Here is a 12,690-nt window from a genome sequence, read left to right on the forward strand (position 1 = left end):
CTAAGTGAAATAATCCAGTCACAAAAAGACAAATACCGTATGATTCTACCTATATGAGGTATCTAGAGTAGTCAATATCATAGATACAGAAAGTGATTGCTGGGTGAGGTGGAAATGGGGTGGTGTTGTTTAATGGGTACAAAGTTTTAGTTTTGCAAGATGAAAAGAATTCTGGAGATGGATAGCAGGGATGGATGCAAAACAGTATGAATATATGTAACACCCCTGGACTATACACTTACAAACGGTTAAGATGGTAAATTTTATGTTATATCTATTTTACCACAACTAAAAAGAAAACCTAAAAGAGTAAAGGCTCTGGGCATAGGTGTTTAGTCTTATTCCTCCACTTACAAGCTGAGCCACTTTGAGAAAGTGGCTCAGCTTCTGTGACCCTCTCTTTCCTCAGCCTTTAACTGGGAATAATAACAGTACCTACCTCCTAAAACTTGTATGAATATTGAATATGCTAATGCATATAATATACTTAGTACATTACCTAGCACATACTATGTGTTTATTAAATGTAAGCTACTATTGCTACTATTTGTAGATGGCAACAAAGACGAAAACTCATTCTCTCCATGCATGAGACTTGTCTGAGGCCATGGTACTGATGCCTTGTTCAGAATTCTCAGAACAGAGCAGAATGTAGCCCTTCTTTTCTCACTGGTCATTGCCCTCCTTTTGCTTCTTTGCCGTGACAGCTTCCTGGGCCTCACTGAAAACAGCACGTGAAGGGAGATAATAGCAAACTGGGAAAGACAAAAATACCAACCTTCCATAAGCAACACATAACTTACCTCCCTTGATTTAATTACTGTCATTATTGTGCGATACTAGATAAGTATCTTGACAAAGAAATAGTTGTTATCTTTTCAGGTCGTCAGTTATTTTAAACACCAACCTGCTAGGATAGTCTGTGTGTTGGTTTTCATTTTTGTAAACAGCTTATAGCTCCTAGGATATTGGCCTTTTTTTTAAACTTGCTTCTATTGGTTTTACTTGCAGAATTAAAACTAAATCTACATAATGTTCAAAATATTCCGTCAGATCAGAAAAAGAAAACTCATGAACCCACTGTTTGGAGATAAAACAACTGGATATTCACTTATTTAACATGTATTTATCAAGTGCCTCCTTATAAGCACTAGGAAATTTAGAGCTCAGTCTGGTAAGGGAAGAGAAGTATGAAATAAAGAAGCACAGTACCATATGGATCATGTTACATACCATAAAATATGTCCATGCGCTATGAGAATTCAAAGAAAGGAGCTTACTTTTAGCTGAGGAGGGAAAAGGAAGCAGGCCCTCATCTTCAGGGGCTTAAGCTCAGTGCCTAGTACAAAATAGACACTTGGTATGTATTTGTTGAATATTGAATTAGAAAATGCTTCATAGAAAACGTGGAATTTGAACTAGATCTTGAAGGTCAGATGCGATTTGGATCTGTGAAGATAAGGAAGGGCATTCTAAGCAAAGGGAAAGCATGATAAAGGGCAGGGTAGTGAAAAGAGCAAGGGGACAAGGGGGTATGGGTCTGAATGAAGACTGAGATGCGAGAAAAGGAATCATAGGAGTTAAGCCTTGAAAGTTAAGTTGGAGCCAAATCATAGAAGCCCTTAAATGGTATTCTAAGGAATCTGGCCTATGTAAGTGTACAGTGGGAAGCCCTTGAAGTTTTGTGGAGCAGGAGAGTTAGGTGATTAAAGCTTATGCTTTAGAAGAGTGATCTGATCGCAAATGTCCAGAATGAATTAAGGACAGAAGGTAAGACTGGATTCAGGGAGACTGACTGGGGAAACATCGCAAGCATCCAAGGCCAGAGGTGATGAGGGCCTACGTGAGATAGTGGCAGTGGGAATGGAGATTAGATTTAAATTCCAAAGATGTTTAGGTTATTGATTAGATGTTGAAGGAAAGGTTGAGGTCAGAGATGATTGCAGGCTTTGGATGCTATGTGGGTGGCCAAAAAGATGAGGGTATTATCTTTCAGGAGATGCATATTTCTGGGAGAAGATGCTGAGTTTCCTACTGGACAGTTTGAGTTCGAAGGTTTGGCAAGACTTCCAGATGGAGATGATTGATTAGGCTACTTGAGTAAAGCTGGGTTTCTATTGATTGAATGAACTGAATTTAGACCCCTAAGGTCAGGTTGGATCACTTCTTTGGGGCTCAGTAACTTGGGACTGGGGAATTGCACCTTGTGTTCTCCTTATGGCTCTAGGGGGAGATTGCACTTCACACTGCTTGTGCTTTTGTTGCATTAGAAACTCTCCCAGTAGACCTAGCTATTCTACAGGATGTGATTTAATGGGATTGACTACCCCTTCTCGACGTAGCCTGAATTGCTCACAAGTTTTGGCATCTTCTAGTAGCCTGGGTGGGAATCAAAATAGAAACAATGTTATATTCACTAAATGTGTTAAACTAATGGCAATATAATTAATAATGAATTCGGCGATGCCTCTCATAGTCATATGAATCTGCTTTACTGCCCACTCGTGATAGCTTCTTTGGTATTAGTGTTATTAAATGCTAAATACTGTTCAGGGATCTACTCTTCAATTTGAGGCTACTTTGAAATTCGTGTATATTTCTTGTACTATTGAGAGTGAAGTAATGCATTGAGAATCCTGAGCTAGTATTTTGAGTGGAAGGTAACAGCAATAATATGAATATGCCGTGATTAGTGCCTAGAGAAACTGGGTATATGTGTGACAGATGACACTTTTTTGATTTACAGTACTGGCTTATTTTGTTCATCTACATTAGTGCTTTTTAAAAATTTCAGTATGCATTAGAATTGCCTGGATAGCCTGTTAAAATGCAGATTCTAGGGCTCCATTCCCAGAGTAGAATGGAGCCCTGAAATCTGTATTGTAAACAAGCAACCAAGAGGGGATCTCAGACCACACTTAGCATTATCTAAAGTCTCCAAAGTCCTTACTTCTTCTTTCTTCGACCTTTAACAATTAAGCTCAAAGAAAGGAGAGTTTCCTAAGGTGGTTCCTCTAGCTGGTGTATTCTCTAGAGCAGGGTTTGCAACTTGGAGTCCGTGAATGGGCTTCAGAAGACCTATGAACTCTTGAAATTATATGTAAAAATATGTGTCTACCTGTATTTTTCTGGGGAGATAGGCCAAACCCTTTAGAATTGGAAATGAGTCCAAGACCCAGTCAGGTTAAGAATAACCTGCCTTGCTCGACTGACTGTGTGGCATGATGACTGTCAAAAATACTTAATTTCAAAAAGACAAAAAATTCCTTACTTGATATCCATCTGTCTCTATTTTTACAAGTTTAGACATGCTAGACATAGTAATCCTCAGCCTGGAAGGAAGAGTGTAGCAACATTATAACTTTGACTCCCCCAAAGACCATCAAAAAAAGCTGTTAATCAAGCAAAGCTAAGTTTATTATACTTACAGGAGCAAGAAGGAGCACTGCCAGTGTCTTAGAAAGGCGATGTCAAGGGAGAATATCTATAGGGTTTTGGAGCACGGCTGTGTGATTTTGAAGCAGGTCTCGTGAGACCAGAAACGAGTTAGGATTGTGCAGTGTTTCTGATAAAGTAACTTTGGATTGGGGAATACAGCAAAGTGAGGGTCTTGAACAGAGTTTTAGTGAGCAAGCTGTTGTTATCCTTAATAAGTAAATTACTTCAGTTGGTTCAGTCTTATCTTCCAAGAACAAGTATTTCTTAAAGTGAGAAGCTATGTTATTTTTGCTTGTTCTCAGTATTGTGTACCATAAGAATGGGAAAATATGCCCTATCTTGATATTGTTTAACGCAGGGAAAAGAAAGTATGCCCAGCCCCAGTGTTATTTACACAGGGATGGAAAATCTGTGGAAAAAATACACAGGAGCAAGAAATTATGTTAATTTCAATTCTTAGTACCAAGGCCTGGTAACTATGTGTAATGCTGGGTAGTTAATGCTCCCTGGCCCAACCAACATCCAAAACATAATGTCCACTGAAGGTCACACGTTCTTTCCAGCCAACCAACATGGCAGCATAGTGTTTGGTCCCAGATAAACAGACATGTATCTTCTTCCTGCCCTGTAAACCCTCAAAGGATGAAAATCTTTAGGTTTTCGAATAGTCCTTTAGTCCATCCTTAGAGACCGGAATGTCCCCATATGAAATTAGAGTAGTGAGGATAGTAATGAATGTTAAGAATCAGTCCGTGCAATTTTGTAGGTGGATCTTCTCTAGTAAATTAGCGAGAACTGAAATGTGCAACTTGGCCAGTAGGCACTGGTTGGTCTTTGTACCAGTTTAAGGGTTGGGCCATTTTTAGATCCTCATAGGCTGTATATACACTCTCACTTATGGAGGACAGGTGATGCATTGTATCAAATATATCAAGTATATTAAAGGGCCTCTATACCCTACTTTTTATTTTTGCTATAAACTTTTAAAAGTAATTTTTAAAATGTTAATTTTGAGATTATTTGATCATAAGTAGCACTTAATTTATGGTTAGGTGTAATTTCTTAGAAATCATTGTGAATACTCAAAAATTGTTGCTAAATAGAGCAGCCTAACCTATAATTTGTTTTTTAATATAATGAAATTTATATAAATACTAAATTTAAATGACTAATTAATTAAGTTGACATATATTATACTTAACAGACATTTAATTAGACATTAACTGACTTAAATTTTATCGTTTTCTTGTGGCATTTTGGAGCTGATGATTTCTGAGTTCAAATATTTTCATAGGCCCACGTAAAGCATATTATTCCTAGGCATGGTTCATATTGCCTAATGAATAAAATAGCATTGTTTGCCATATAGAAACTAGTCAATTTATATGCAGGTTCTGCCCATCTACCAAGGAACAGTGATTAGTTGCACTCTGGATCCCAGCTGGCATAAGATAGAGTAGAAGTTTCTGGAACAAAATAATATCAAAGCAAATACCATTAATCCAAAGGCAGCTTCTCCCTGTGCCCTGAGGTGCCCTGAAGAATTAGTCTTTCACAAAAAGAAACTGATTTTTTATCTAGAAATATAACGTCATTAATATATGTTGCTATCCACGCAGCCACAACCCAATGTAATAGCCCAGCTGTTTTGGCTAAACTAAGAATAAATATGCTGTACACCGGAAACTAACACAACATTTTTAGTCAACTACACTCCAATATAAAATAAAAGTTAAAAAAAGAATAGAAAAACAATATCAAGTAAGCATATAAACTTCAATCTATAAACCACTCAGCGTATATATCAGGCAATCAAATATTCTTTCAAATTTATAAATTCTAAGTTGTCTTGTCACAGTATATAAATCTTGCTGGCTCCAATAAGATATGTGGTTATACCTATTACACCACCGTAGGTTTATACATGATTATAGAAAATCCACAGTGAATTTAAATCAGACTGAGGTCCTTCGATGTAACAGTCTATTAGTAGGCTGTCTGTTTCTGCCTCAGGAACTTTGTCCTCGAGGAATGAAAATTCTTTTTAGTCTCCAAAGAAGATATACAGATTGCCAACAAACACATGAAAGAATGCTCAATATCACTAATCATTAGAGAAGTGCAAATCAAAACTGAAATGAGATATCACCTCACACCAGTCAGAATGGCCATCATCAAAAAATCTACAAACAGTAAATGCTGGAGAGGGTGTGGAGAAAAGGGAACCCTCTTGCACTGTTGGTGGGAATGTAAATTGATACAGCCACTATGGAGAACAGTATGGAGGTTCCTTAAAAAACTAAAAATAGAACTACCATATGACCCAGCAATCCCACTACTGGGCATATACCCTGAGAAAACCAGAATTCAAAAAGAGTCATGTACCACAATGTTCATTGCAGCTCTATTTACAATAGCCAGGACATGGAAACAACCTAAGTGTCCATCGACAGATGAATGGATAAAGAAGATGTGGCACATATATACAATGGAATATTACTCAGCCATAAAAAGAAACAAAATTGAGTTATTTGTAGTGAGGTGGATGGACCTAGAGTCTGTCATACAGAGTGAAGTAAGTCAGAAAGAGAAAAACAAAGACCGTATGCTAACACACATATAAGGAATCTAAGAAAAAAAATGATTCTGAAGAACCTAGGGGCAGGACAGGAATAAAGATGCAGATGTAGAGAATGGACTTGAGGACATGGGGAGGGAGAAGGGTAAGCTGGGACATAGTGAGAGAGTGGCATGGACATATATACACTAACATATGTAAAATAGATAGCTAGTGGGAAGCAGCCGCATAGCACAGGGAGATCAGCTCAGTGCTTTGTGACCGCCTAGAGGGGTGGGATAGGGAGGGTGGGAGGGAGGGAGATGCAAGAGGGAAGAGATACGGGGACATATGTATATGCATAGCTGATTCACTTTGTTATAAAGCAGAAACTAGCACACCATTGTGAAGCAATTATACTCCAATAAAGATGTGAAAGAAGAAAGAAAGAAAGAAAGAAAGAAAGAAAGAAAGAAAGAAAGAAAGAAAGAAAGAAAGAAAGAAAGGGAAAGAAAGAACGAAAATTCTTTTTAGGCTTAGCCTGAGCCAGTGTACTCAAAGGCATAAACAAAAAATAAACAAGTGCACACACACATGCACACACACACACAGCAAAAACTCAAAAACCATCTATAATAGTGCTGTCCAACAGAAATGTAATAAAAGCCATATATGTAACTTTAAATTTTCTGATTTTCATTTTTAAAAGTAAAAAGAAATAGGGGAAATTAATTTTAATAATATATTTTATTTAACCCAACATATTAAAATATTTTTATTTCAACATACACTCAATATAAAAAGCGTTAAGGAAATATTTTATTTTTCTTATTATGTATTCAGTATCTGGTGTGTACTTTTCACTTACACCTTACATCTCAATTCAGACTAGCCACATTTTAAGTGTTGAATAGCCATCATACTGAACAACAAAGACCTATATCATAGTTCAGTGATTTTTAAACTTAAGCAAGCATCAGGATCACCCGGAAGGCTTGTTATAGCACAGATTGCTGGGTCCCACCCCCAGAATTTGATTCATAGGTCTGGATAGAGTCCAAGAATTTGCATTTCTAACAAGTTCCTTGATAATGCTAATGATGCTGATCTGGGGACCACACTTTAAGTACCATGGCCATAGTTATTTCAAAATCCACCTTTGGTACCATTTTACCCCTGCATTAATGTGAATGATCAAGAACCAACCCTAGATACTATGGTTGCTGTCATTATTTTTGGTGTTATTGAAATTTTTCACATTGCAAATCACCATTTACCTGTTGGTTGAGATTGAATAATTATTTATGTAGATGAGTATTCCTTAAATCTTCATGTCTGTTATTCTCTGAGTGCTTCTTTCCAGGAGGCTGAACAGGAAAGAAACATTTATGGGCTTGCTTGTACTTAGTGAGTATTTGCAGAGCTGTATTTATGCCATATCCATATGCATGCTCTGATCTTTAGGCACAAAATAGCCCTTTGCTGGTCGACAAACTGTCAATCAACACATTGACAATCTGCCCGGTACCAATTCAAGGCGTTAATAGCAATTCATTTGATGTTTAAAATATACTCATTGATTTCAAAAACATTGAACTTGAAAATGTTAAATGAATAGCTCACTGTTTTTGAGCTTGAGCTCAGTGGAAAATAAAAGGAATTTTTCAAATTTCATGGTGCTTAAATCCTGACCTGAATTTATCTCTGAATGTGGGCAGGTTCTGGCCACCAAATTGTAGATGGTTGTGTGCATTTGTAAAAGATGAAGTTCCTTCCTATCCCTACATGCTTAGATATTTTATCCCCCTTTTCTCACTTCTGAAGGAAAACAATGAGGAGTTAATACCTGGTCTTTAAACTTTGTTTTTCCCGTAAGAGTACAAAAACAGCATCAGAGCCTCCGTTGGCTCCTCCTGTGTCTGAAGAAGAAGATGAAGAAGAGGAAGAAGAAGAAGATGACAATGAGCCGCCGCCAGTCATTGCACCGAGACCAGAGCATACGAAATCAGTAAGTCCCAAGTGACCGTTTCCAAATGATTCAACAGATGTCCTTTGGCATAGTCCTAGAGTCAGAATTTAGTTAATCACCTAGTATCTGTTGAGCATCTATGTTCCTGGAACTAGAGTATAAGATAAAAATTTGGTTGGGGTTGCTGTTTTGAGGATACAGATTAGCACATGACAATTAGAGAATACTACCAAGCAATATACAAATAAGTGCTAAATTTTAAAACTGCTGCAGAAGTTAAGAAAGAGAACAAAAGCCATGGGAATCTGGTAGGAAGAATTGCATAAGCAGAGGCACCAAGACCACAATTAGCACAGCATGTTTGGGGGCCTCAAAAGACTAGCTCCTGAGAGCTTTCAAGGGCAGTATACTTGAAGCAACTTAAAGATCTTTTTTTGATAGAAATCACTTGTCTTTAAAAACTCATTAAAGGTTGAGGGGCAGGGTGGAGGGAGGAATGAATAGGTGGAGCACAGAAGATCTTTAGGGCAGAGAAAATACTCTGTGTGATACCATAATGATGGATACATGTCATTATACATTCATCCAAACCCATAGAATGTACAACATTAAGAGTGAACCATATGATTGATGGATTGAAAGTGATGAAAAATAGGGTACTTGAATATCATAATCCTATTGGTCCAGTCTCTGTGTGGCCAAAAATACAACAGCTCAACTCTACCTTCATTATAGTTTGCTCCTCTAGTTCCTCCTACTTGACTTCTGTAGGTAAATACAGTTTGGTAAGTATCTCTATAGAAATTGATGGCCCTGGAGGCTGCCATCCCATATAAAAGATAATGGGAGACAGAAAAGGCATTTCTGAAAAGAAAGACTCAGAGGGGAAGGCCAAACATAAATTTTGAGAATTAGAAGAGACATATCAGGCATAATCAGACCCTAAAACTTTAGGAAAGTGATTTAATTGTCTAAGGTCTTACAACTCTTTCGTTATAGAGTTTTCACTAGTATCTGTATCACCCGTGCCCAATTAGTGATTTTGGATTCAAGGAACATTGAATTTATTAATGATCTACAAAAATGGATACTTCTGAAGTCATTACTGTAAAGGATACATCTAATAATTATGAAAGTACATGATAATAAATCGTTGTGTGTATGTGTAAAAAAAAAGAGTGAACCATACGTAAACTATGGACTTTGAGTGATTCTGATGTGTCAATGTAGGTTCATCAATTGTAGCATTATTTTGGTCTTTAATCTGTAACCAAATTTTTTGTCTTTAAGATCTACACTCGTTCCGTGGTTGAATCCATTGCTTCACCAGCAGCACCAAATAAAGAGGTCACACCGCCTTCTGCTGAGAACGCCAATTCCAGTACTTTGTATAGAAACACAGATCGGCAAAGGAAAAAATCCAAGATGACAGATGAGGAGATCCTAGAGAAGCTAAGTGAGTTGTTTTTTGTTTTGCCATCATTAGTTTCTTCATGAGAGGGTTTCTCCACCTAGAGTAGGAATTGAACTTTTAAAAATTTGAACTTGTTTGCATGAACTTCAGGCTCCCTGACATCACAAGATGAAAAGTTTGAGACTCACTGTGTATTCCAGATCACCCCCTCCCTCATACTCCTAATTGCACAGAAACCAAGCGTTTTCACTTGAAAAACGTCAATTAAGGTGAAAACTTCACTAAATGAATTATGTAGTAAGTTTTATTTTAAGATTATACCCCCAAAGGGGATCAGTCTGATGAAAAATATCTTATGATCATACCCCAGGGGCCCCCACCTGATCAATCATGATGGATAATTCAACCTCAAAACCCAACACAGTCAATCAAAGTGGGTGGCCACGATAAAATTGCCTTTTCTCTTAATTTAGGAACATTGCTATGTGGACAGGGAGGCAGGGCCAGCAAATGCTCACAGCCTCCTTCCTGCAGTGTCATTAGTGTACCCAGTGTACCCAGTGTCATTAGTGTACCCAGGCTTGTGCATACACACTCGCTCCGTTTTACGAAACACTCCTCTTCCACTTAGCTTTCTGGGTCAAAGAGATTTTTAAAAAAATCCTCTGTTGAAAAGAGTCAAAGTTCTGTGAAGCACATTCATTAAACTCATACTACAAAAGCATCTAACAAACCACTAGTTATCTACAGTTCGTACCTCCAATCTGACTAACTCCTACTCATCCTTCAAACCTCAGCTCAAAAGACAGGAAAGCCCTCCTTGTCTCTCTCAGTCTGAGTCAATGGACCTTCTTTTCACGGCCTTTATTGCAGCAAATATCACACTGTACTTGTCTGTCTCCTTCACTAGACTGGGAGCTCTTTAAAGACAGAAACTGTGTCTTCTTTTCCCTTACATCCAGCTCTAATAAAGTGCCTGGTACACAAAGGCACTTAACGGATGCTTGTTGATTGAATGGGTGAAAAAATTAGCAGACAAATGCATCTTGACTGGGTTCTTACTTACCTGTTCTATGCCAGAGTCTTTGGAGGAAACTATAGAAAAACAATATCCTGATATTAAGAAACTTACAATTTTATTTGAAAGATAAGATTTAATAGTGTGATACAATTAGAGAATAGGAGGCCATCTTGTTTCATGCAACTGTCTGTCTAAAAGAACTCAGGAAAGGAAGAAAGCAGTGCAGGCTATAGGCCACAGGAAGACTCTGCAGAGGTGGTCGTAGGGCCATTTTGCCCTCCAGGGGACATTTGGCAGTATCTGGAGACATGTTTATTGTCACAGCACAGGGAATGCCACTGGCATCTAGTGGATGGAGGCTAAGGATGCTTGCTTATAAACACTCTATAATGCAAAGGGTAGCCTCCTTCCTTTCCCCTCTGCAACAAAGAATTATTCAGCCCCAAATGTCAACAGTGCTGATGTTGAGACAGTCTGACACAGAGGTATTTGGAAGGGCAAAGGTTTGGGTTGCAGATGTCAGCGCTCAGAACTGGAATTGAGGGACTTTAGCCAACCGACTTTACTGTACATGATTAAACATGCCTCTAGTGCTAATACCAACTATTTCCTTAATAACAACAGCAATAATTCCCATTTATTAAGTGCCTTCTCTGCTGACCACTTTACATACATTATCAAGTTTAATTTTCACAGTAATCCCTTGTGGTAGATTTTCATGGCCTCATTTTATAGATCAGTGAAAGTAAGCCTCAAAAAGCTAAAGTGACCAGATCACCAAACTAATGAGTGGCAGAGCCAGAGTTGGAATTCAAATCTGTTTGCCTTCAAAGCTTATACTCTTTCCATTACCCACTTTGCTTCTGCATTTGCCAACTGTCTATTTGTGTAAAAGGGAAGGAATGAAGGAAAGAATTACCTGGATAATTTCAGTTCAAGTATTCAGACAGTTGCCTCAGTTTTTTTCCTTTATTTTACATGACCTGTGAGATTACATCAGATTTTATAAATCTAGCAGCATCGCTTTAGTAAAATTGATTATTTGATAACTGTTTCAAGTCTCAGTAGATTTATTATAATGAAAATACATTTAGAGCTTTCTTAAGTTCACTGACAGAGAAACAGGCATTATTTTGAGGCGGGGGCAAGATCTTGTTTTGCTTGCAAACTGTAATGGTTCTGGAGCTGTGGTTTTTATAATTTGTTGTTTATTCTGCCCTACACTGAGCAACATGATGAAGAGGGAAAAGCCATGTTTGATTACATTTTTAATTAAGAATTAAGTCAGTTTTTTTCTCTATTGGAGAATGCTTAGGCCTAGAGAGAATCTTTTTCCCTCCAGCCTGTGGGCCACCTGCAACTCTCAACCCTACCTGTGCTCACAGATGTCGGCAGGGCACACCTGCCAAGAAATGGAGGAGTGTTTTTCACGAAGCAAATCCAGGCTGAGCTTTACTGCAAAGTCTGCAAAGTCAGTCTTTCCTGCTTCTGCTTCACCATCGCCCTCTCTGGGCCCTGTCTCTGCCACTTACTCGCTTATATAACCTTAAGCTAGTTATTTAACCCCTCTGAACCTTCATTTCTTATTGGCCAAATGGGGATGAGAATCATAACTACATTTTAGGACTCTGTCTATAGGATGGATTTTATGTAGCCCAACCTATGGCTGAGAGGACAGGTACTGGTGTCAGAAAGGCCCAGATTCAAATCACAAGCCCATTGCTCCCAGCTGTGTCACTTCAGGCAAGTTATTTTAACTTTTCTGGACCTCTTTTTCCTCATTAAGAAAAATGGGGATAATAATGGTACCAACCTTATAGCATTATGATAATTCAATGAGAATAATGTATGTAAAAACCTCCAGCAACAGTACTTGGTACACAATAGGTGCTCAATAAATGGTAGTTACTATTTTATTACATGAATATAAAGCCTTAATAAGATAATACAATAGGACAGACTTTGAAGTGAATCATAACTGAGTCTGAGTCATAGACCCAGACCAGCTGTGTGTCCTTAGTCAAGTCACTCAACTCCTCTAAAATTTAGTGTCTTCATCTGAAAAATGGAGATGATTGTACTGGTATAATGGGGACTTTGTGAGGACCAAACAAGGCAAAGTATGTAAGACACCCAGCACAATAAATAGTTGCTTAGGATTATTATGCTGTTTTTTCCACCATGAGAGCAACCATATTTTTCAATATAAAAAATTGGGACCTAGGATCTTCAGGGGGACAGAATGTTTGAAACCAGCAATAATCCCAGATGTATGGGCCCTGTACAGAAAT

The 12,690-nt window shown here is 38.0% G+C and overlaps 1 protein-coding gene across 2 annotated transcripts in view; it reads left to right on the top strand.

The window, feature by feature from the left end:
- The window catches only part of PAK3 (p21 (RAC1) activated kinase 3), a 277,117-nt gene that overhangs the window by 212,390 nt on the left and 52,037 nt on the right, over positions 1-12,690 (top strand). For both annotated transcript variants that reach the window (XM_082377247.1, XM_082377246.1), the window contains 2 exons: positions 7,872-8,003; positions 9,255-9,420. In XM_082377247.1, the coding sequence (XP_082233373.1) occupies positions 7,872-8,003; positions 9,255-9,420 (298 nt within the window). The remainder of the gene's footprint in view (positions 1-7,871; positions 8,004-9,254; positions 9,421-12,690) is intronic.

This window comes from Balaenoptera borealis (assembly GCF_965194805.1).
Source record: "Balaenoptera borealis genome assembly, chromosome: X".
In the NCBI taxonomy this organism is placed as follows: Eukaryota; Metazoa; Chordata; class Mammalia; order Artiodactyla; family Balaenopteridae; genus Balaenoptera; species Balaenoptera borealis.